Source organism: Bufo gargarizans, unplaced genomic scaffold (assembly GCF_014858855.1).
Source record: "Bufo gargarizans isolate SCDJY-AF-19 unplaced genomic scaffold, ASM1485885v1 original_scaffold_886_pilon, whole genome shotgun sequence".
Classification (NCBI taxonomy): Eukaryota; Metazoa; Chordata; class Amphibia; order Anura; family Bufonidae; genus Bufo; species Bufo gargarizans.
In genome coordinates, this window is record NW_025334743.1 from 142,345 (window position 1) to 164,053 (window position 21,709).

Genomic DNA, 21,709 nt, shown 5'->3' on the forward strand with positions numbered 1-21,709 from the left:
AGTCCTAGATTTCAGCAGCTGTCCCGCACAGGATGCAGACGCTGTTAACTACAGTTAGGTCCATTCACACGTCCGTAGTGCATCGCAGATCCGCAATACACCCGGCCGGTACCCCCATAGAAATGCCTATTCTTAGGACATATCCTATTTTTTTTTTCCAGAGCTGCGGACCGGAAGATCGGGGCCGCTCTCTGGAAATGCAGATGCAGAGATCACATAGTGTGCTCTCCGCATCCAATCAGTCCCCATAGAGAATGAATGGGTCTGCACCTGTTCTGCACAATTGCGGAACGAGCGCGGACAACACTTGCGGACGTGTGAATGGAGCCTAAAATGGTGAAGTTCTCTGCTCCAACATTCACCATCCTGTGTTCTCTCCAGCAGCCAGGCGTGATGCAGTGACATCATCAAGCCTGTGCTCCGTTCATCAGGAGAGTGTGTCTAGTTGAGTATTACTTTTTATTGTATTAAAATTATAGCTTCACTATTGTGAGGGGGCACTAAAGGAACAACACTATTGTAAAGGGACCATTAAGGGGGCCATACTATTGTAAGGTGGGCACCAAGAGACCAACACTATGGTAAGGGGGACACTAAAGGGACATTCTATTGTTAATGGGGCACTAAGGGAGCATAACTACTGTGTGGGAGAACTAAGGGGTCAAGTGTATAGGGGCACTAAGGCATAGCTACTCTGTGGGGCCACTAAGGGGGCATTACTACTGTGTGGAGGCAGTAAGATGACTGGGAAGACATTGGGCAGTGTTAGTGGAGTCGCTTAATGTAAAAAAAAAAAAAAAAAAAAAAAAAAAAAAAAAATTGTCATGGTGCACTGATCTTGGGCTTTTCAAAAGTTGAGAGGTATGTGAATAAATTGACAACCGTGTGTTACCATTCCCCTTGTAAATCATTTCACAGCCCTGTATCTATCACTAGGGCACACTTTTAAATTACATATTACCATCACCACTCACCCATGCCTCTGCCTGGATCGGTTTAATGTTTTCTAATAGTACTTCTTCATAGTTCCCATAGTCACAAAATTTTACCACTGCTGTGGTTCCAGAAGAATGTAGGGCTTCAATTTCGGCTCGGTAATACTGTAAGCAGATACACATTTTACACAGTAGAAAATAAACACTTGTTCATTTACAGGTTCAAACATTCATCAAAATGTGCACTTCAGTTTCTTTGTTTTCTAACTAGCTTATTATTAAATCAATGTTTTTTCCAGAAACACCATTACTAATGCCTTACAAAGCCTCAAAAACACTTGTCAAAATTTCAACTTGTCGCGTTCTTAACTTCCTCCACATTATAGAAAGTAACACCACTTCAAACGCATAAAGTACACTGCAACATTTGTCATTTCAGAGTCCTAATTCAGAGGATTATATTAATCTCTTGACTTTATAGTTCAAAAAAAATATGAAAAACAAAACACCTACACTAAACATAGACGCTGCGCCAGGACATGCTACGCACAGTATAAAGCTTTTATAAGCAAGTACACTATATGGAAAAAAAGTCGTAATAGGATGCCACTGCTGGAACAAGTCACTTTGTGAAGTTTCTTCGCACCTAGATATCCACCATCAACTTTGAGCGGTATTATTCCAAAGTGAAAGTTTCAGCAAACAGGTGGCAGACCACATAAAGTTACTAGAGTTGTTGCAATACCAAATTTTGGATTCGATTTCAATACCATAAAAAAGTATTGCGATACTCGATACCATTCGATACCACGTGAAAAAATAAACAAAAAAAGCTACGTGCATTCCACTTTTTTTTTTTAAATGGCGAATCGCGCAGTTTTATTTTTATTTCTCTGTTCTGGCGTTCACCGCATAGATTTTTAATTTTTTATTTTGATAGTTTGGACTTTTTTGACGTGGCGATATGTTGATTTATTTATTGTTTATATATTTTATATGTGAAATTGGGAAAGGGGGTGATTTATACTTAATAATTTGGTGGGTTTTTGTAACTTTTTTTAAAATTTATTTTTGTAACTTTTTTGTTAATAACTATTTCCCCCCTTTGGGGGCCAGAACCTGGGATCTTTTCACCCCGTGTCCTATTTACCCTAAGAGAGCTCTATCAGAGTGAATAGGACTTCACACTCTCCCTGCTGCTCTGTGCTTTGTGCACAGGGCAGCAGGGAGCTGACTATGGCAGCCAGGGCTTTAGTAGCATCCTGGCTGCCATGGTAATTACCAATGAAAAGGGGAGGGGACCCTGCCACCAATGATTTTAATACTTGGGGTGTTGAGCGCACTGTGCCACTAATGATTCTAATAACGGGGGGGTGCACTGCACCACCAATGATAATTAACCCTTAATACAGGAGGCGAAGACTGGCAGCAGATCAGCGACAGTTAACCCCTCATGTGCCACACCTGAGGGGTTAACTGCCGCTGATCGCAGCTCTCTTGCAGAGGCAGGGTGCCGACTATGAGATTCTGCTGCCGGCACCTGCCTCCTGTATTATGTGTTAATGATGACCTTATATGGTCCGGACTTAGTTAAGTATTAGACTACACAGAGCGTCCCCCAGGGATTTCCCTGCACTTACTATTATTCCTGGGCGCCGCTCCGTTCGCCCGTTGTGCCCCCATTACTGTCTCCTGCTCCATATGTATATCCTTCTCCCTGCGCTTCGATTGGACAGCGCTACAGCCAGTGAGAAGGAACGCCCACTAGAGAAGCTGATGTCTCCTCCCCATAGCTCTGATAGTAATTAGCATATGGAGCAGGAGACAGTAATGGGGGCACAATGGGTGAACGGAGCGGCGCCCAGGAATAATAGTAAGTGCAGGGAGATCTCTGGGCGCCGCTCTGTGTAGCCTAATACTTAACTAAGCCTGGACCATATAAGGTCATCATTGGTGGCGCAGTGCGCCCGCCCCTCCTCCGCACCTCTCTCTGTTCATTGGTGGCAGCAGCAGCACAGGGGGGAGGGAGAGACTGCTTCCTTCTCCCCTGTGCTGCTGAGGGAACATGAGCGTGCTGACAGCAGCGCGCTAATGTTCAAAGATACTAGACTGCGCAGCAGCGCAGCCAAGTATCGAAAAAATTTGAAATCCCCGTACTGCATCGATATCGGGAAAAAAGTATCGATTGGGTATCGAAATTTCGATACCCGCAACAGCCCTAAAAGTTACAGTGTGGGGTCGCTGAGTGCTAAGGTGCATAGTGCATAAGAGTCACCAACACTCTGCCGGCATTACTATCAGCACAAAAGCCGTCTGCCGGGAGCTTCATTGCTGAACATCTGCATGTAATGCCAAGCAGCGGGTGAAGTGATGTAAAGCACACTGCCCTGGACTCTGGAGAAACGTGTTCTGTGGAGTGGCGACTCATTCCTCTCTATCTAGCAGTTTGATGAATGCCAGGAGAACATTCCCTGCCTGACTGCACTGTAAACTCTGCTGGAGGAGGGATAACGCTATGGGGTTGTTTTTTTGTGGTCTAGATCCCTCAGGCCCATTAAACAGGCTGTCTTGTATCAGCAAATGACTTCATCGTGTAGACAAAGTTAATACAAGGCATTGAATAATGTATTGTGATTGTCCATATTGTCTCCTTTGCTGGCTTCATTCATTTTTCCATCACATTGTACACTGCTGATTTCTAGGGGTTACAGATGCTTCTGCAGCAGAGATACCAGGTGGCTAATATGGGAACTGCTGCTCATATGCGCTCCCACCGTCTTGGCCACCAGAGAGGCCGGGGCTTTTTTCTGTAGTATGCAAACAGGACCACCACTGCTGGACTGCAGCCTGGTGGTAACCATGGAAACAAGAAGTGTATGATGTGATGAAAAAATGAATCAAGTCAGCAAAGGAGGCAATATGGATAATAACAATACATTAGTAAGTGCCTTGTATTAACTTCATTTACAAGATAAATGCCCTTTGCGGAAATGAAACAATTATCTTAAGACTTCAGCAGAGCAAGACATTTTGGAGAATTGTATGCTCTCAAATTTATGTATATGGTTTGGGAGAGGCCCTTTTCTCTTCCAGCACGACTGTGCCCCAGTACATAAAGCAAGGTCCATAAAGGCATGGTTGGGTAAGTTTGGTGTAGAAGAACTTGACTGGCTAGGAGCCCCACTGAACACCTTTGAGATCAACTAGAGACGAGATTTGAAACCTAGGCCAGATATATTTTAACATCAGTGTCTGCTCTTCTGGATGAATGGCCAAAATACCCACAGACACACTCCAATCTGCAAAGGGGATAACACGTTCATATAAATGCCTATGCATTTGTCATAAAAGCTCCTATAGGTAGAATGTGTAGGCATCCCATCACATTTGTCCATGGTAATTTCTGATGTGCTATAAGCTTCCAGTCTTGGAAATCGTTCTCAAAGGCTGTAATAGCAGGCACAAGGACCTCTCCTCTATAAGCAGCCATTGATGAACTCTGCTCTATAAACTGAAAGTTGTCCAATTTTCCGTGACTGCCCCACCCGGTGTCAGTGGAGCAAACATACTCACCACCCATCCTCCTGTGTGACCATGGGCTGCAAGATGGTGGTGCCGCTTCCTCCAGTTGTTCCTGGGGACTTGTAATTCTGTGGCGGTGCTAATAGCAAGTAGAAGCATCTGGAGCAGGGATGGCCAACCTGCTGCTCTCCAGCTGTTGTAGAACTACAACTCCCAGTATGCCCAGTCTCCCTACAGCTATCAGTCTACTGCCAGCGCATGGTGGGAGTTGTAGTTTTACAACAGCTGGAGAGCCGCAGGTTGGCCATCCCTGATCTGGAGCATGCTTAGATAGAGGGGATTCTGCTACCTGTATCTGCGCAAGCACAGTACAGTATGTTGCCGATCAGCAACTGCACACAATCACAGGTACCAAGTACCAGCCAGCAGAAGTTGTTCCGCTATCTTGCAGCCCATTGATGTGAAGGATGACAGGCGAGTATATTTCTTTCACAGACACCAGCTCAGGCAGGGGTCTTCATTGGAACAGTATAGTCATGTATGCTTGTATGAAGCACACATGATGATAAATGGAATTCTGACAAATGCCATGGGAAATTGGCCAGTGCCTTTAATCACTTCAAGACCAAGCCACATTTAGCAAATCTGACATGCTTCACTTTATGTGGTAATAACTCTGGAACGCGTTTAGGCTCCTTTCACACTAGCGTTCGTCGGTCCGCTCGTGAGCTCCGTTTGAAGGAGCTCACGAGCGGACCCGAACGCCTCCGTCCAGCCCTGATGCAGTCTGAATGGAGCGGATCCGTTCAGACTTACAATGTAAGTCAATGGGAACGGATCCGCTTGAAGATGTCACCATATGGCTCAATCTTCAAGCGGATCCGTCCCCCATTGACTTTACATTGAAAGACTGAATGGATCCGCTCAGGCTACTTTCACACTTAGAATTTTTTCTAAGTTATTAATGCAGACGGATCCGTACTGAACGGAGCCACCGTCTGCATTAATATGATCGGATCCGTTCAGAACGGATCCGATCGAACGCTAGTGTGAAAGTAGCCTTACTTATATAAGCGATTCTGCGATTGTTTGGTCGTGACATATTGTACTCCATGTTAGTGGTAAATTTGAGCCGATATGTTTCACCTTTATTTATAAAAAATTCAAAAATTTACAGAAATTTGAATGTCTCTGCTTTTAAAGCAGATTGTGACACCTCATAAAATAGTTGTTACTGAACATTCCCCATATGTCTACTTTATGTTTGGATCATTTTGTAAACGTCATATTTTTTTTTTTAGGACTTTAGATGGCTTAGGGCTGTTTCACACGAGCGAGTCCATTGCAGGAATCACGCTCTGTGTGTGATCAGGATCCTCTGCTCTGGACTTGCAGGAGCGCACGGCATTATCATGATTTATAATGCTATGTATCTCTGCATGGCCTTTTTTCCACAGAATCATAGTGATATAAAGCTGTCAGTATGATTCTGTAGAAATAAAGTCAAGCAGCGGCTCTTAGCATTATAAATAATGATAATGCTGTGCGCTCCTGCAAGTCCAGAGCAGAGGATCCCGCTCACACACGGAGCGTGATTCCCGCAATGGACTCGCTCGTGTGAAACAACCCTTAGAATTTTAGAAGCAATTCTTAAAATTTAAGACAATTTCCCCAACTTTTTTTTTAAAGGACCAGTTCGGTTATGAAGTCACTTTGTGGGGCTTACATAGTAGAAACCACTCATAAATGACCCCATTTTAGAAACTACACCCTTCAAGTTATTCAAAACTGATTTTAAAAACGTTGTTAACCCTTTAAGTGTTCCACAAGAATATAGGAAAATGGAAGCAAAATTTCTAAATTTCACTTTCTTTGCAGATTTTCCATTTTAATCTATTTTTCCCTGTAACACAGCAAGGTTTAACCCCATAGGGACACAGCCTTATTTCACCTTAAGGACCAGGCCATTTTTTGCAAATCTGACCAGAGTCACTTTAAGTGCTGATAACTTTAAAACGCTTTGACTTATCCAGGCCATTCTGAGATTGTTTTTTCGTCACATATTGTACTTCATGACACTGGTAAAATGAAGTCCAAAAAATAAATTTTTTTGCACAAAAAAATACATCATTTACCCAAAATTTTGAAAAATTTGCAAATTTCAAAGTTTCAGTTTCTCTACTTCTGTAATACATAGTAATACCCCAAAAAATTGTGATGACTTTACATTCCCCATATGTCTACTTCATGTTTGAATTATTTTGGGAATGATATTTTATTTTTTGGGGATGTTACAAGTCTTAGAAATTTAGAAGCAAATCTTGAAATTTTTCAGAAATTTACAAAAACCCAATTTTTAGGGACCAGTTCAGGTCTGAAGTCGCTTTGCGAGGCTTACATAATAGAAACCACCCAAAAATGACCCCATCTAAGAAACGACACCCCTCAAGGTATTCAAAACTGATTTTATATACGTCGTTAACCCTTTAGGTGTTGCACAAGAGTTATTGGCAAATGGGGATGAAATTTGAGAATTTAATTGTTTTGCCTAATTTTCCATTTTAGCCCATTTTTTCCACTAACAAAGCAAGGGTTAACAGCCAAACAAGACTGTATCTTTATTGCCCTGACTCTGCCGTTTACAGAAACACCCAATATGTGGCCGTAAACTACTGTACGGCCACACAGCGGGGCGTAGAATGAAAGGTGCGCCGTTTGGCTTTTGGAAGGCAGATTTTGCTGGACTGGTTTATTTACACCATGTCCCATTTGAAGCCCCCTGATGCACCCCTAGAGCAGAAACTCTATAAAAGTGACGACATCTACGAAACTACACCCCTCAAGGTATTCAAAACTGATTTTACATATGTTGTTAACCCTTTAGGTGTTGCACAATAGTTATTGGCAAATGGGGGATGAAATTTGAAAATGTCATTTTTTTTCCCAATTTTCCATTTTAATCAATTTTTTCCACTAACAAAGCAAGGGTTAACAGCCAAACAAGACTGTATCTTTATTGCCCTGACTCTGCCGTTTACAGAAACACCCCATATGTGGCCGTAAACTACTGTACGGCCACACAGCGGGGCGTAGAGTGAAAGGTGCGCTGTTTGGTTTTTGGAGGGCTGATTTTTATGGACCGGTTTATTTACACCGTGTCCTGTTTCAACCCCCCTGATGTACCCCTAAACTACGGGATAAGGTGGCATTTTTTTGGGGGACTATTTTTAGGGTACATATGATTTTTGGTTGCTCTACATTACATTTTTGAGAGGCAAGGTTACCAAAAATTGAAATTCTGAAATTTCATCTCCATTTGCCATTAACTGTTGAGGAACACCTAAAGGGTTAATAAAGTTTGTATAATCGGTTTTGAATACCTTGAGGGGTGTAGTTTCTTAGATGGGGTCACTTTTAGGGAGTTTTTACTCTAGGGGGGCTTTAAAAGGGACGTGGTGTCAATAAAAAAGGCCATCAAAATCGGCCTTCCAGAAACCATGTCGGTCCTTTCCTTTTGCGGCCTCCCTTTTACTGATACAGCAGTTTACCACCACAAATATGGCATTTCTGTAAACTGCAGTATCAGGGTAATAAATATTAACTTTTGTTTGGTTGTTAACCCTTGTTTTGTTAGCGGAAAAAATGGATTGAAATGGAAAAGTGCCAAAAATAGCGGTTTTGGCACCATTTTTTTTGACCATGTTAATCTGGGGGGTTAGGTCATTATCGTATGTGGGGGGCTCATTTTTTGCGGGATGAGCGGACGGTTTTATTGACACTATTTTGGGGGCTATATGACTTTTTGATCGCTTGCTATTAAACTTTTTGTTATGTAAGGTGACAAAAAAAATCTTTTTTTGCACCTTTTTTTTTTCTGGACCGTGTTAATCTGGGGGGTTAGGTCATGGGGTATTTTTATAGAGGAGATTATTACTGACGTGGCGATACCTAATATGTCTACTTTTAATAAATTATTTTAGTTTTTTTTGGGTGTCTCAAGTCTGAGAACCATTTTTTTTTATCCGATGTCAGTAATTTAGTACTCCATGGAAGTGTGATACTCCCTGAAGCAACCAATAATGCAGAGGCCCGGATGATCGGGGCATGTGTCACATTGAGTTGTGGTGTCCTTCCGTATCCCCCTCCTGTGACACACACTGCACCTTTTATGGGTTTGTCCCTTCTTTCCAGTATGGGGGACCACACCTGGAAAGTGTTGGCCAGGGACGATCCGGGGGCGCCTACAGTTCCCGAGGTACTCCGGCCTGCTCTTTCCCGGTCCGAAAAGATCAGGGCCTTGAGGACTACCTAGAACTGGAGGAATGTCCCTGTGTTGCCAGCGCTCCGGGACAGCACAAAAGAGTTGTACATGGCACCCTGTACCAAGTAGACCGCAACTTTTTTGTACCATTCCCAGGTTTTGCGCATGGCGTTATATGGCTTGAGGACTTGATCAGAGAGATCAACTCCTCCCATATACCGATTGTAGTCGACGATACAATCGCGCTTGAGGACCGTTGCCGCGGTACCTCGCACAGGGACAGGGGTGATGCCGTTATCATGAATTGTGGACAGCATAATTGACATCCCTCTTGTCCTTATACCTGACCAGCAACAGGTTTCCAGTGGGAAGGGCACGGGTCTCACCCCTGGGGATAGGTACCTGGAGGGGGAGGGCAGGGAGGCCGCGTTGATTTTTCCGCACGGTCCCACAAGCGGACGTGGATCTGGCGGCAAGGGACTGGAACAAGGGGATACTGGTATAAAAGTTATCCACGTACAGGTGGTAACCCTTATCCAGCAGTGGGTGCATAAGGTCCCACACAAGTTTCTCGCCCCTCGTATATACGAAATTTGTAAGTGTACCCTGAGGTACCTCGCCCGCTTGGAGGGCACATACTGGCGGAAAATGAGTCTCCCCTTGAACGCAATGAGAGACTCATCAACCGCGACTTCCCTTCCAGGTACATAGGCCTCCATGAATTTGGCCCCAAAGTGATCGATCAATGACCGGCCGTATCTTATACAGATGGTCATGGGCAGGAATAATGCAGACATTTCCGGATGGCCTTAAACCAGGAGCGTGTCATGGCCGTACTGTAAAGTGGGGTCTGGTATAGGACGTCCCCACTGTCGAAATCTGAATTCCTGATTGGCCTACAAAATCAGGAATCAGGGGCTCGTATCGCTCTGGGCTACACCAGACTAGTTCACTGGCAGGGTTCTCCGGTGGATTTAACTGGTGGACCGGGAAACCAGTACGAGCCCCAGAGCTTCTCGTACTAGGCTGGGCCACAGGGTCCCTAACATGGCGGTCCCCTTGCTCCACCTGGCGGCGTGTCCGCCGCCTTGGGGGCTCGTCATCATCGCTAGATGATGAGGAGGACGCGGATGACAACAGGAATGTGGGGTCATCCTCGTCCTCACTGGGACTCTCGGAGTCGGAGGCAAGCTGGGTGTATGCCACCTCGGCCGAGAACGTCCGGCGGGCCATAGGGGAGTGTGTGTCTGCGTGTGTATGTGCGTGTGTGTAAATCTTTATTTGGTGTGCGTGTGTGTGGGGGCACAGGTGTTCGCAGACTTAACCCTAAAACTAACAGAAGAAAAAAAAAAAAAATTACTAAAAAAAGGGCAAAAATATTTGACAACATTTTTTTCAAAACCGCTGATCAACCGTCCGAAGTTGATCAGCGGTGGGGTGTGTGATTCGCTAACAGTGGCCGGACGCTAAGAGTGCCGGCCACAGTCAGCGCGCACACACAAAAAAAAATCATGCACCCCACAGATGTGCTGTGGACCCCAGACACCCTAACTTAGGGTGATGCAATCAAAGCTAACTTTCCCTTTTTTTTCCCCTGCCTAACCCAAACATTCCCTATACTTTCCCTATGTACCTGAAGTTCAGATGGGAGGTGCTGGGGCACAGATCGGGTCCTGGGGGGCACAGATGGGGTGATGCTGGCACAGACGAACGACACGTGCAGGCAGCTCCTCTCTCCTCCGGAACACAAAAGGAGGAGGAGAGGAGCGCCTGCCTCTTTTGAATCTGCTGCCGGCCCGCCTACAGACCAATCAGAAGCGATCCTGAGTGGTGACGTCACCATCGCCACTCAGGATCGCTGGATGGTGATTGGTGGGGTGAAATCGCACCATCATCACCATCCTGTTCCGGGTTATCGGGTCTTCAGAGAACCGAATAACCCGGAAACGCAGAAAACCTCAGGTCTGAATTGACCTGCGGTTTTCTGCGATTGCAGACATGGGGGGGGTTTCACAGGACCCCCCGGCGCATTTAGCCTAGGTGCCTGCTCAATGATTTGAGCAGGCACCGGGTTCCGATCACCGCCCGCCGCGTGGTGGTGATTGGAACCATACATGACGTACAGGGTGTCCTTAAGTACCAGGACATCATGACGTACGTCATGTGTCGTTAAGAGGTTAACAGTCAAAGAAAACTTAATATTTATTACCCCGATTCTGCAGTTTACAGAAACAACCCATATGTGGTCGTAAACTGCTGTACGGACACACGGCAGGGTGCAGAGGGAAAGGCGAGCCATATGGGTTTTGGAGGTCAGAATTTTACTGGGACAAAAAGTGACCCCATTTTGTAAACTATGGGATGAGGTGACAGTTATTATTTTGAGGTACATATGATTTCAGATTGCTCGATATTATGCTTTTGTGAGGCATGATCTATCCTGACAGGATAGATCATGTGTTGCTTTTAATGAGCAGGTTGATGATGTGTGTATTTTTGTTGTTTCGGTTTTACATAATAAAGCATTTTTGAAAACCAAAATAATGTTTTTGTGTCTTCATTTTCTGAAAGCTACTTTTCTTTTATTTTTCTGCCGATTGTCTTGTGCAGGATCTATTTTTTGCAGGAAGATCTGACATTTTTTATTGGTACAATTTTTGGGGCAAGGTGACTAAAAATTGGCTATTTTGGCACAGTTTTAATTTTTTTAACAGCGTTCAACTGAGGGGGTAGATCATGTGATATTTTTATAGCTCAGGTTTTTATAGACGCAACGATACCTAATATGTTAACTTTTTCATGTATTTCAGTTTTAGGCCTCATGCACATGAACGTATTTTCTTTCCTGTCCGCTCCGTTTTTTTGTTTTTTTTTACAGACCGTATATGGAACCATTCATTTTAACGCGTCCACCCAAAAAAAAACGGAAGTTACTCCAAGTGAATTCCACTTCCGTATTTCCATTCAGCATGTTCCATTAGGGGCCAGCTGTTCTGTTCCGCAAATTACAGGATGCACACGGACGTCTTCCGTATTTTTGGCGGATCCGGTTTTTGCGGAATGAAAAATACATACGTTTGTCTGCATGAGGCCTTACACAATAAAAGCATTAAAAAAAACGAAAAAAACAAAACAAAACATGTTTTAGCATCTCCACATTCTGCATTTTTTTTAAAATCTTTTGGACGATTGTCTTATGTAGGGACTCATTTTTTGCAGGAATAGATGGCAAACCAATGGTTTCATTGGTACTATCTTGGGTTGCATATGACTTGTTGATCGATTGGTATTACACTTTTTGTGATGAAAGGTAACAAAAAATTTGCATTTTTTGCAGTCTTATTTTTAATTTTTTATGGTGTTCACCTTAGGGGGCAAAACATATAATATTTTAATAGAGCAAGTCATTACAGACATCGGAGATACCTAATATGTCTACTTTTTTATTTATTTATTTTAGTTTTACACTATAAAAGCATTTTTGAAGAAAATAAAAATAAAAAAAATCGCGTTTTAGTGTCTCTATTTTCTGATCTCCCACTGGGAAACAATGATCCAATTACCCAATGAACAAATGTTTTGCTAGTTCATTGCGTAATCGGCGGTGCATTTACACCGCAGGATCATCTCTAACAAGCGTTACTAATAACACTGGTTAGTGATGATCCTTTCAATTGTTGGCTCCTGTAAAGGGAATGCTATCAATCACTGATAAGACTGCCCCTGATCACTATGTGATTGACAGCTATATATACACAGACTAAAAGTAGATTCACATCTGTGACACAAACTCCGGTAGCCTGTGACAAACTCCGTTAGAATCTTTTCCAATAAAAATATACACCAATTTGGGGGGCGGAGTTAGCGCCTGAAGCTGATGGCTGCCTGAAGTTGCTGCTCCGTACTTAATATCACCCTAACAGCACCTATATTCAGCCTACAGATCCAGTCATGGTCAAAATCGGTGGCTCTAAGGCCGGTGACACCTCAGAACAAAGCAAGCAGTCAGCAAACAAAATGGCTCCGGTTTCTCCACGCGCCGTCGGCCCCTGAGCACCGACTTCTCAGCGATCAAACAGGATGTCCGATAAATCGGAAGACGAGTCGAGACCCTGGAAAATTTGCAAGCTATACTAGTGAAACACCAGATGAAGTCGCAAACCACCTAACCTCTATTCAAAGTAATTTAAACTCCTTGTATTGCGCTGTGTAGGATCAAGAAAATCACAGGAGACGCAACAACTTGTGATTCCGCAGTATACCAGAAACAGTGACCGCAAGCGATATTCCACACACGATCGCTCAAATCTGTTTGAATATACTGGGCCCAGACTCCGCTCATGAAGTAATCGTAGAAAGGGCACATAGAGCCCTCTGGCCTAAACCAGCATTATCATCCCCTCCAAGGGACATCATTTGTAAATTCCTAAGCTGTCAGGTTAAAGAGGCAATCCTATCTAAAGCACGATCAGCCAGAGAGATTTCCTGGGACGGCCTCAATATATCTATATTCCAAGACCTGGCCCAATCCACACAAAAAAAAGGAGAGCACTGAAACCATTGACGGACTGGCTCCGTTCGCATAATACTCCATACAGATGGTCCTTTCCATTCGGACTATCCTTTTTCTATGAAGGCCGCAGGATGAATATCACCTCCTTTACAGATCTGGTACAAGTCTACGAGCATCTAAATATTGGCCCCTTGAACATCTAGAATTGGGACGTGATCCAGGACTTACCATCCTTTCCGGACTTACCCGCTCCCATCCTGTGGGGGAAACGCACCCCAAGAAAATCCAGGGCCAAGAGAGAATCCTCCTATTCCACACCGAGGAGATTACCCATGGGAGACTGAAAAGTACATTTGCTTTCTTCCTCTCACGTAGGAATAAATAGTCACGTCTCCGTTATTGCCAGTGAGATATTTAGGACTATAACGAAGCTCCCCATTTCTATACCTTCTTGCATGCTATTCTACCATTCTTCTGCCTTTATCTCCTCTTACCTAAACTCATCCCCTCTACCTTACCATACCTTCTTTACCTATACCCATATCCTCAGATACGTCCTGTCCTCATCTGGATCAGCATCCTGGCATAGGGTGAAAACTACAAGTTTCCAACATTCCCCCTTTACTCACATATCCGATATTTTGCGCATTTGCGCTCATATGCTCTAGCATAAGTTTCTCAATTTTTTTTCTTTATTACTGTTTGTGCTTTACATATTTGTTATGTAGATGTCTCCAGATTTATTGTACTATACCTCTTCAGTCAGATTGCTTTTTAGTAACGTACATGATGTCAAACTGCATGTATACAGGGTTGCTTTCCATATTGAATAGGTCCCAATGCTGGGGGTCTGGACTGCACTGGACCCACACACAAATTGAAACGGAATGGCGGAATTAACAATTGCATCATTTAACGTAAAAGGTTTTAATGCCCCTTCTAAAAGGTGCCAAGTTTTTCGCTATTGAAAAAAAGAGACACCTCCATACTATTTTTGCAAGAAACCCATTTCAAGTTGAACCGCTATCCTGACTTATCTTGTTCCAGTGTGTGTTTCCCTGTGTGGTTCCATTGCGGTTCGAACTCCTCCTTCTCCAGGGGGGTTAGTATTGGTTTCAGTAAAAATGCTTCATTCCAATAAGGTTCACATATACAGGATCCAGAAGGAAGGTATATAATGCTAAAAGGGGTCTATAGCCAACCAGACATACACTCTTATCAACGTATATGCTCCCAACGTCAATCGGGCTGCCTGGTTCAAAGATATCTCTCCAATAATAGAATCCTTTCGTGAAGGCATGGTCATATTGGATGGTGACTTTAATGTTACCCTGAACCCTGTCCTAGACTCATCAAAACAAAATTCTGCCCTATCTCGTAGATCTCTTAACTCCCTTTGTGACAAACTTCACAGCCTAAACTTATTTGACGTTTGGAGGATATTTAATCCTAATATTAGAGACTATATATTTTTTTTCGAACCCCCATGGCTCATATCAGAGATTAGATTACTTACTGATCTCTAAAGAGCATCTCCAATTGTACACTAAGGCCTCCATAGGTTCTATTCACATATCAGATCACTCCCCAATATTTATCTCCATCTCCATACCCCAATCGTCGCCTAGAGTAACTAACTGGAGGCTCAATGAACAGCTGATATCCTTAAGTAAGAATAAAACCTTAATCCGTAAGACCCTTGATGACTTCTTCTCCCTGAATGCCCTTCCTGACACCCCCCCCCCCCATATCCTTTGGGACACCCACAAGGCCTATATAAGAGGACAGTTCATTAGTCTAGGTTTCCACCTAAAAAACTTAGAAAGGCCCAAATTGATAATCTCCTACTGGAAATAAGAAAATTAGAATCTCTCCACAAAAACTCCCTCTCTGATCATCACCTCTCCAGGCTCAATTCGCTCCGCTTTGAACTGAAAAATCACCTAAACTCAATGTCGGCCAAATTCTTCCTCAACTCTCAATTCAAGTATTTTGCTCATGGTGATAAAGCTTCTAAATTTGTTATGAACAAAATAAAACAAAGGAAAGCACATTTGCAAAATACAAAAAGAAAATTGTGAAACTACCATAAACTCTCAAGATATTGCCTCCCAATTCCAAACCTTTTACCAATCATTATACAAGCTTCCACCAGCTACCCCTTCAACTGAGGCCCCATCCAACATTGAAGCTATCAATAGCTTTTTAGAAACTATTTCACTCCCCAAACTCACCCCCTCCCACCAAAAGATACTGGAAACTCCCTTCTCCTTGGAAGAACTAAAAGATGCAATCAAACAACCGCCGAAAAATAAAGCTCCAGGCCCAGATGGTCTCTCAGCCATCTACTATAGCACATTTAGAGACTCCATTGCCCCTTACCTCTTAGATGTATGCAACCAATCACTTAAAGGGTTTCCTCTCTCTCTAGATATGACAAGAGCCCTCATTACCATTATTCCTAAAGGAGGAAAAGACCCATCATCCCATTGCGCAAATTATCGCCCCATTTCTTTGCTAAATCTAGACCTAAAGCTCTAGGCCAAAATGATGGCCAACCGTCTATCCCCGCTTCTCCCATTATTAGTTCATGGTGACCAGACAGGCTTTGTGGTGGGAAGGGAGGGCAAGGACAATTCAGTCAGAATCCTCAATGCCATACATCACGCCACTAAATTGTCACACCCCCTTGTCCTTCTCAGCACAGACGCCGAAAAGGCTTTCGACAGAATCAACTGGGACTTCTTACGCCTAACATTGGGTACATTTGGCTTTCCCAAACCCTTTATAGACGCTGTATTCTCCATGTACAAAAATGCCTCAGCGTCTGTGCTGGTGAACAAAACCATCTCCCCTTCCTTCCCTATTAGAAACGGAACGCTCCAAGGTTGCCCACTTTCCCCCCTGGTATTTGTACTGACTATGGAGCCTCTTCAGTCTTTCCGCCAAAATAGTAAAATTGAAGGAATAAGAATGGGGAAATGCGAACATAAAACTGCAGCGTTCGCAGACGACTTATTACTCTTAACATCTAACCTGAAAATATCTCCCCCCATAATTTACGACACTTTGGAAAAATTTTGCCCTCTGTCCAATCTAAAAATAAACATGAAAAAATCCCACATATTGAGCATAGGCCTGAGTACCAAAACTAAAAATGAACTAGCAACTAGTTTCCCTTTCAACTGGGATGCCCCTATATTAACTATTTGGGAGTCAAAATTGGAACGGACCTCACCAAGTTATTTCAGCTTAATTATACCCCACTATTTCAATCCATACAAAACCAACTAAACAATCTCCACCTTCAAACACTCTTGGTTTGGCCGCAAAAATATATTCACGTCATTAGTCCTCCCCAGACTGAATTATCTGCAACAAGTTCTACCCATCCCCGTTCCTGCCTCCTTTCTAAAATCCTTCGATAGAGAGATCCGCTCTTTTATATGGTGTCGCAAAAAAGCCTGAATACGCCTCTCTATCTTACAAAACCCCAAAGCTTTAGGCGGTTTTAATCTCCCAAACCCTTCATTCTACAACACAGCCACTCTGCTAACCAGAGTTATAGACTGGTTCAGAGAAACCCCGCACAAATCCTGGATAATTATGGAAACATCCCTTGCATGTAATTCATTTAGAACTCTGCTGGTTCACTCCCAGAAGAACCAAATAAATTACAAAAATATTAGCCCAATTATTAAAGCTACACTTGATGCCTGGGACAAATTTCAGACCTCAACCAGGGGTATCCCTCTGCCCTCCCCACTTATTCAGGTTAAGGATTTGGTAAATCTTGCCCCCACAGAACTGAAACATATTCGCAAATCCAACACCCGGTATTCTCCTTGTTTGAAAAAGATGGTACTTTGATAAGTAGGGAGAATTTTATCTCCCTGTTTCCTGAATCAAAACCTTATCCTTATCTCTACCTATTTCTTCAAACTAGTATATCAAAGTTTGTTCCCTTCCAGGCCCTTCTAAGGCCCTTAACCTGGTTTGAAAGCCTCATTAGCTCACAGTCTGCTCCTAAAAAACGAATCTCCCAACTTTACAGAAGACTGAGAGCCCCTATTTGTGCCCCCAAGCTGACCTTCATTGACACCTGGGAGAAAGACCTAAATACCTCATTTTCCTATGAAGACCAACTAAGACTATACAATGAACCCCATGTATCCTCCAGATGTGTACGGATACAAGAAAATGGTTACAAAGTCCTCACCAGTCCTCATAAAACCCCTGAAATCACCTGTAGATATAATGACACGAGGTCTGACACATGCTGGAGATGTGGTGGGGGGGGGGGGGGGGGGGCAGATTTTTCCATATCTGGTGGTCTTGTCTGCCTATGTTTAACTGGTGGACTGAGATCTTCAGGAAATGTAATCTAATTTGCAATACCCAAATTCCATCTTCACCTCAACTTGCACTCCTTGGCCTTCCCCCCTCCCACACATCCACCAGAGTCACGCCGTTGTTTAAAAAGTTACTATCAGCAGCTCGCCTTTTAGTCCCTTGTTACTGGCTTTCTCCAGATCTACCTCTAATAGGATACCATTTACAGATTCGAGGAATTAGCTGCTTGGGAAAACCGCTCCCATTCTAAATTTTGCACCCTATGGAAACCCTGGGACGATTTTAGACATTCTAGTAAAGTCCATTAACTGTGTCTTGCTTTGATATCTATTTGTAACACCTTGGTTATGACTGACAATAAGTGAATAAGGTAACATGAGATGACATCTACTATGTTCATTTAGTTACTGTTTCTGTAACGTTGCAGCATGTCTTTATATAATGCTGCATACTATTTACTTACTTTACCCTGTATGTATAATTGAAATATCATTTCAATAAAATTTTATTAAAATCACAAAAAAATAAAAATAAAATATACACACCAATTTGCTCAGCTTCCTGCTCTATAACATGCTGCCTAAAGATTGCACTTCATTTTGAGGTCATAGGTTCTTGCTGACAGAACAATTTTCCATTTTAGCATTTTCGTTTTTTACTCCCTGCATTCCCAGAGCAGTATGAGGGCTTGTTTCTTGCAGGACAATTTGTACATTCTAATTGCACCATTTAATAATGCATACGATGTAGAGGGGAGCTGGAGCTGTTGCGTTCCCATGCTGGACATGAAATTGCTGCAAGCAGCGTTTTTGTGTGTGGCATAGGAAACTGATACGGTTGCATTAGGCTACTTTCACACTCGCGTTTTGGCTTTCCGTTTGTGAGATCCATCATGGGCTCTCACAAGCGGTCCAAAACGGATCAGTTTTGCCCTAATGCATTCTGAATGGCTAAGGGTCCGCTCAGAATGCATCAGTTTGCCTCTGGTAAGTCTCAATTCCGCTCTGGAGGTAGGGTTGAGCGGTCAACCGGTGTACACGATATACTGCGGTATTAAGAAACGGCGATATGGCGATATCCCCGTTTCCAAATAACCGCGGTATTTGGTGACTTCATAGGAGCGGTCATATGCTTGCTGACCGCTCCTAAATCTGTGTCAGCCCGCCCCTACATCGTGCATATGCGTACCATACATATTACTTCCTGCACCGGCTCCTCCTCGCTCCCATATTCAAGTCTCCGCCCACTAGTCGAGCACAGGAGCGAAGCGCGCAAAGTCAGTAAGCAATCCGTGTCCAAGCCAAGGTGGGGGAAGAGGATTCAGAGACCCCAACGGCCCAGGTGTCAGAAATAAAGGTTGTACTGTCTATGTATTCTGTGGCCCTGACCCTGCCTGCAAGCTGCACTGCACATGGTCATGGCATCCATACAGGAGCAACAAGACGACATTACTGTATGGGGGCCACAAGACATTATTAAACTGATGGCGGAGGGGTTACAAATTGTTGTCCCATACAGTATAATGTCACCTTGTGGCCCCCTTACAATATAGTTCCTGAGTCCAGACAGTGTCCTGTCTCCTGGTGGCCCCATGCAGTATAGTGAATTTTGTGGCCCACTGCCTGCCTATGCAGTATAATATGTCCTTGTGGCCCCCATACAGTGTAACGTCTCCTTGTGGCAGCCCCCATACAGTATAACGTCTCCTTGTGGCTGCCCCCATACAGTATAACGACTCCTTGCGGCTGCCCCCATACAGTATAACGTCTCCTTGCGGCTGCCCCCATACAGTATAACGTCTCCTTGCAGCTGCCCCCATACAGTATAACGTCTCCTTGCGGCTGCCCCCATACAGTATAACGTCTCCTTGCGGCTGCCCCCATACAGTATAACCTCTCCTTGCGGCTGCCCCCATACAGTATAACGTCTCCTTGCAGCTGCCCCCATACAGTATAACGTCTCCTTGCAGCTGCCCCCATACAGTATAACGTCTTCTTGCGGCTGCCCGCATATTTATTGCGATATATATCGTTATCGCAATACATTTCTTAATATAGTTATCGTGGGAATATTTTTGATATCGCCCAACCCTATCTGGAGGTAGACACCAAAACGCTGCCTGCAGCGTTTTTTTTCTGTCCGCCTGACGAAGCAGAGCCAAACGGATCCGTCCTGGCACGCAATGCAAGTCAGTCAATGGGGACGGATCAGTTTTCTCTTACACAATAGAAAATTGACCCGTCTCCCACTGACTTTAAATGGTATTCAAGGCGGATCTGTCATGGCTATAGATGACATAATACAACCGGAACCGTTCATGATGGATGCATGCGGTTGTACTATTGTAACGGAAGCATTTTTGCTGATCCATGACGCATCTACACAAAATGCTAGTGTGAAAGTAGCCTTATTCAAACAGAGGCGTTTTGCTGTGGTTTTGAGATCCCCTAACGGATCTCAAAACTGTACAGCGAAATGCTTGACCATGGCATCTGAGGGGTTAAATGTCCGTATTCGCCATTACTGCTGTCGCAGACATTAGGCCCGGGTGTCTGCTGTGTGAAACAGCAGGCATTCAGTTGTTACGGCGCCCACTACGCTCCAGAGCGAGCGACATCTTAAAGACCCGACATGTGACGTAACAGAACATCACATATTGTGAAGGATCTGTCAAGTCATAACACACACGTGCCACAGAAACCACTTGTTGTGGGGCGCCATTAGCTAAAATGCCCATTCAAGTATAGTATTTGTGGAGGGAACATTGACCAGCCTTTCGTATATCCAGGGCATTGTGAAACCAGTCCTACTGCCTTTATTGGCTAAATTAGGAGACGTGGGCTCCAATAAGATAATGTCTGCCTGCATAATGCCATGCTTCTTCAAGGTACAACAGGAGGATATTTAGCATCTGTATGACTGATATCATGCCAGAATGACAGCCTGTATTGCAGTAATGAGAGATGCCACCTAGTATTAACTCTTTGAGGACCTTGTGATTTCTGTTTTTGTGTTTTTGCTTTTCACTCGATCAGCAGCTGCGACGCCTGTTCAGCGTCATGGACCCAGCCGTCACTGATAGCCAGGCCTCTGCTGCATACTTCGGCATTGGTGAAAACACTGGTACTAGCATATTAACCCCTTGTATGCTGCTGTCAAAGCTGACCGCGGCATGCAGAGGGTATGGGTGGAGTCCGCATCTCCATTGGGTCCCCGTGCTGAAGTGCCGGGGACCCGATGGCAGAGCAGAGAAGGCAAGCCGGATGGCTTCCATAGGATATCGGGGCTTGCCTTCTACGAAAGCCAGTGAGATCCAGCCCTTAGGCTGGGTCTCACAGGCAGGCTGTCAGCATACATGCTGACATGCAATGTATTACAATAGACCCCAGAAGTTGAAGTCCCAGAGTGGAACAAAAAAAATAAGTACAAAATATATATATTAAAAAAAAACAAAATAAAACTGTCAAAAAAAGAAAAAAGGAAAAAAAAAGGAAACCAGACATGTTGGGTATTGTCGCGTCCATACCGACCGGCTCTATAAAAATATCACATGATCCACCTGAACGCTGTAGAAAAAATTAAATAAAAACTGTGCTAAAACAATTTTTTTGTCACATTACATCCCAAAAAGTGTAAAACAAAGCAATAAAAAAGTCATATGCACCGCAAAATAGTAACGATCAACAGTCATTTCATACTGAAAAAAATTAGCCCCTACATAAGGTAGACGCCCAAAAAAACAACTATGGCTTTCGGAATATGGAGACACTTATTATGTAAAACTGAACTCATGTTTAGTATTGTCGTGTCCGTAACAACCTGCTCTATAAAAATAGTACATGATCTAACCTATCAGATGAACATTCTAAATAACAAAAAATAAAAACAGTGCCAAAACAGCTATTTTTGGTTACCTTACCTCTCAAAAAGTGTAATACAGAGCAATCAAAAATCATATGTACCATAAAATAGTACAAACAAAACTGCCACCTTATCCCGTAGTTTCCAAAATGGGGTCACTTTTTTGGGAGTTTCTACTCTAGGGGTGCATGAGGGGGGTCTTCAAATGTGACATGGCAACTTAAAATTATCCCAGTGAAATGTGCCCTCCAAAAACCATATGGC

At 43.6% G+C, this 21,709-nt stretch overlaps 1 protein-coding gene across 1 annotated transcript in view; it reads right to left on the reverse strand.

The window, feature by feature from the left end:
• Positions 1 to 21,709, reverse strand: part of TDRD3 (tudor domain containing 3) — a gene marked incomplete at its 5' end in the record, with an annotated part of 128,289 nt that overhangs the window by 54,750 nt on the left and 51,830 nt on the right. Inside the window, one exon of the mRNA XM_044275108.1 lies at positions 975 to 1,100. Within this exon, the coding sequence (XP_044131043.1) occupies positions 975 to 1,100 (126 nt within the window). The remainder of the gene's footprint in view (positions 1 to 974; positions 1,101 to 21,709) is intronic.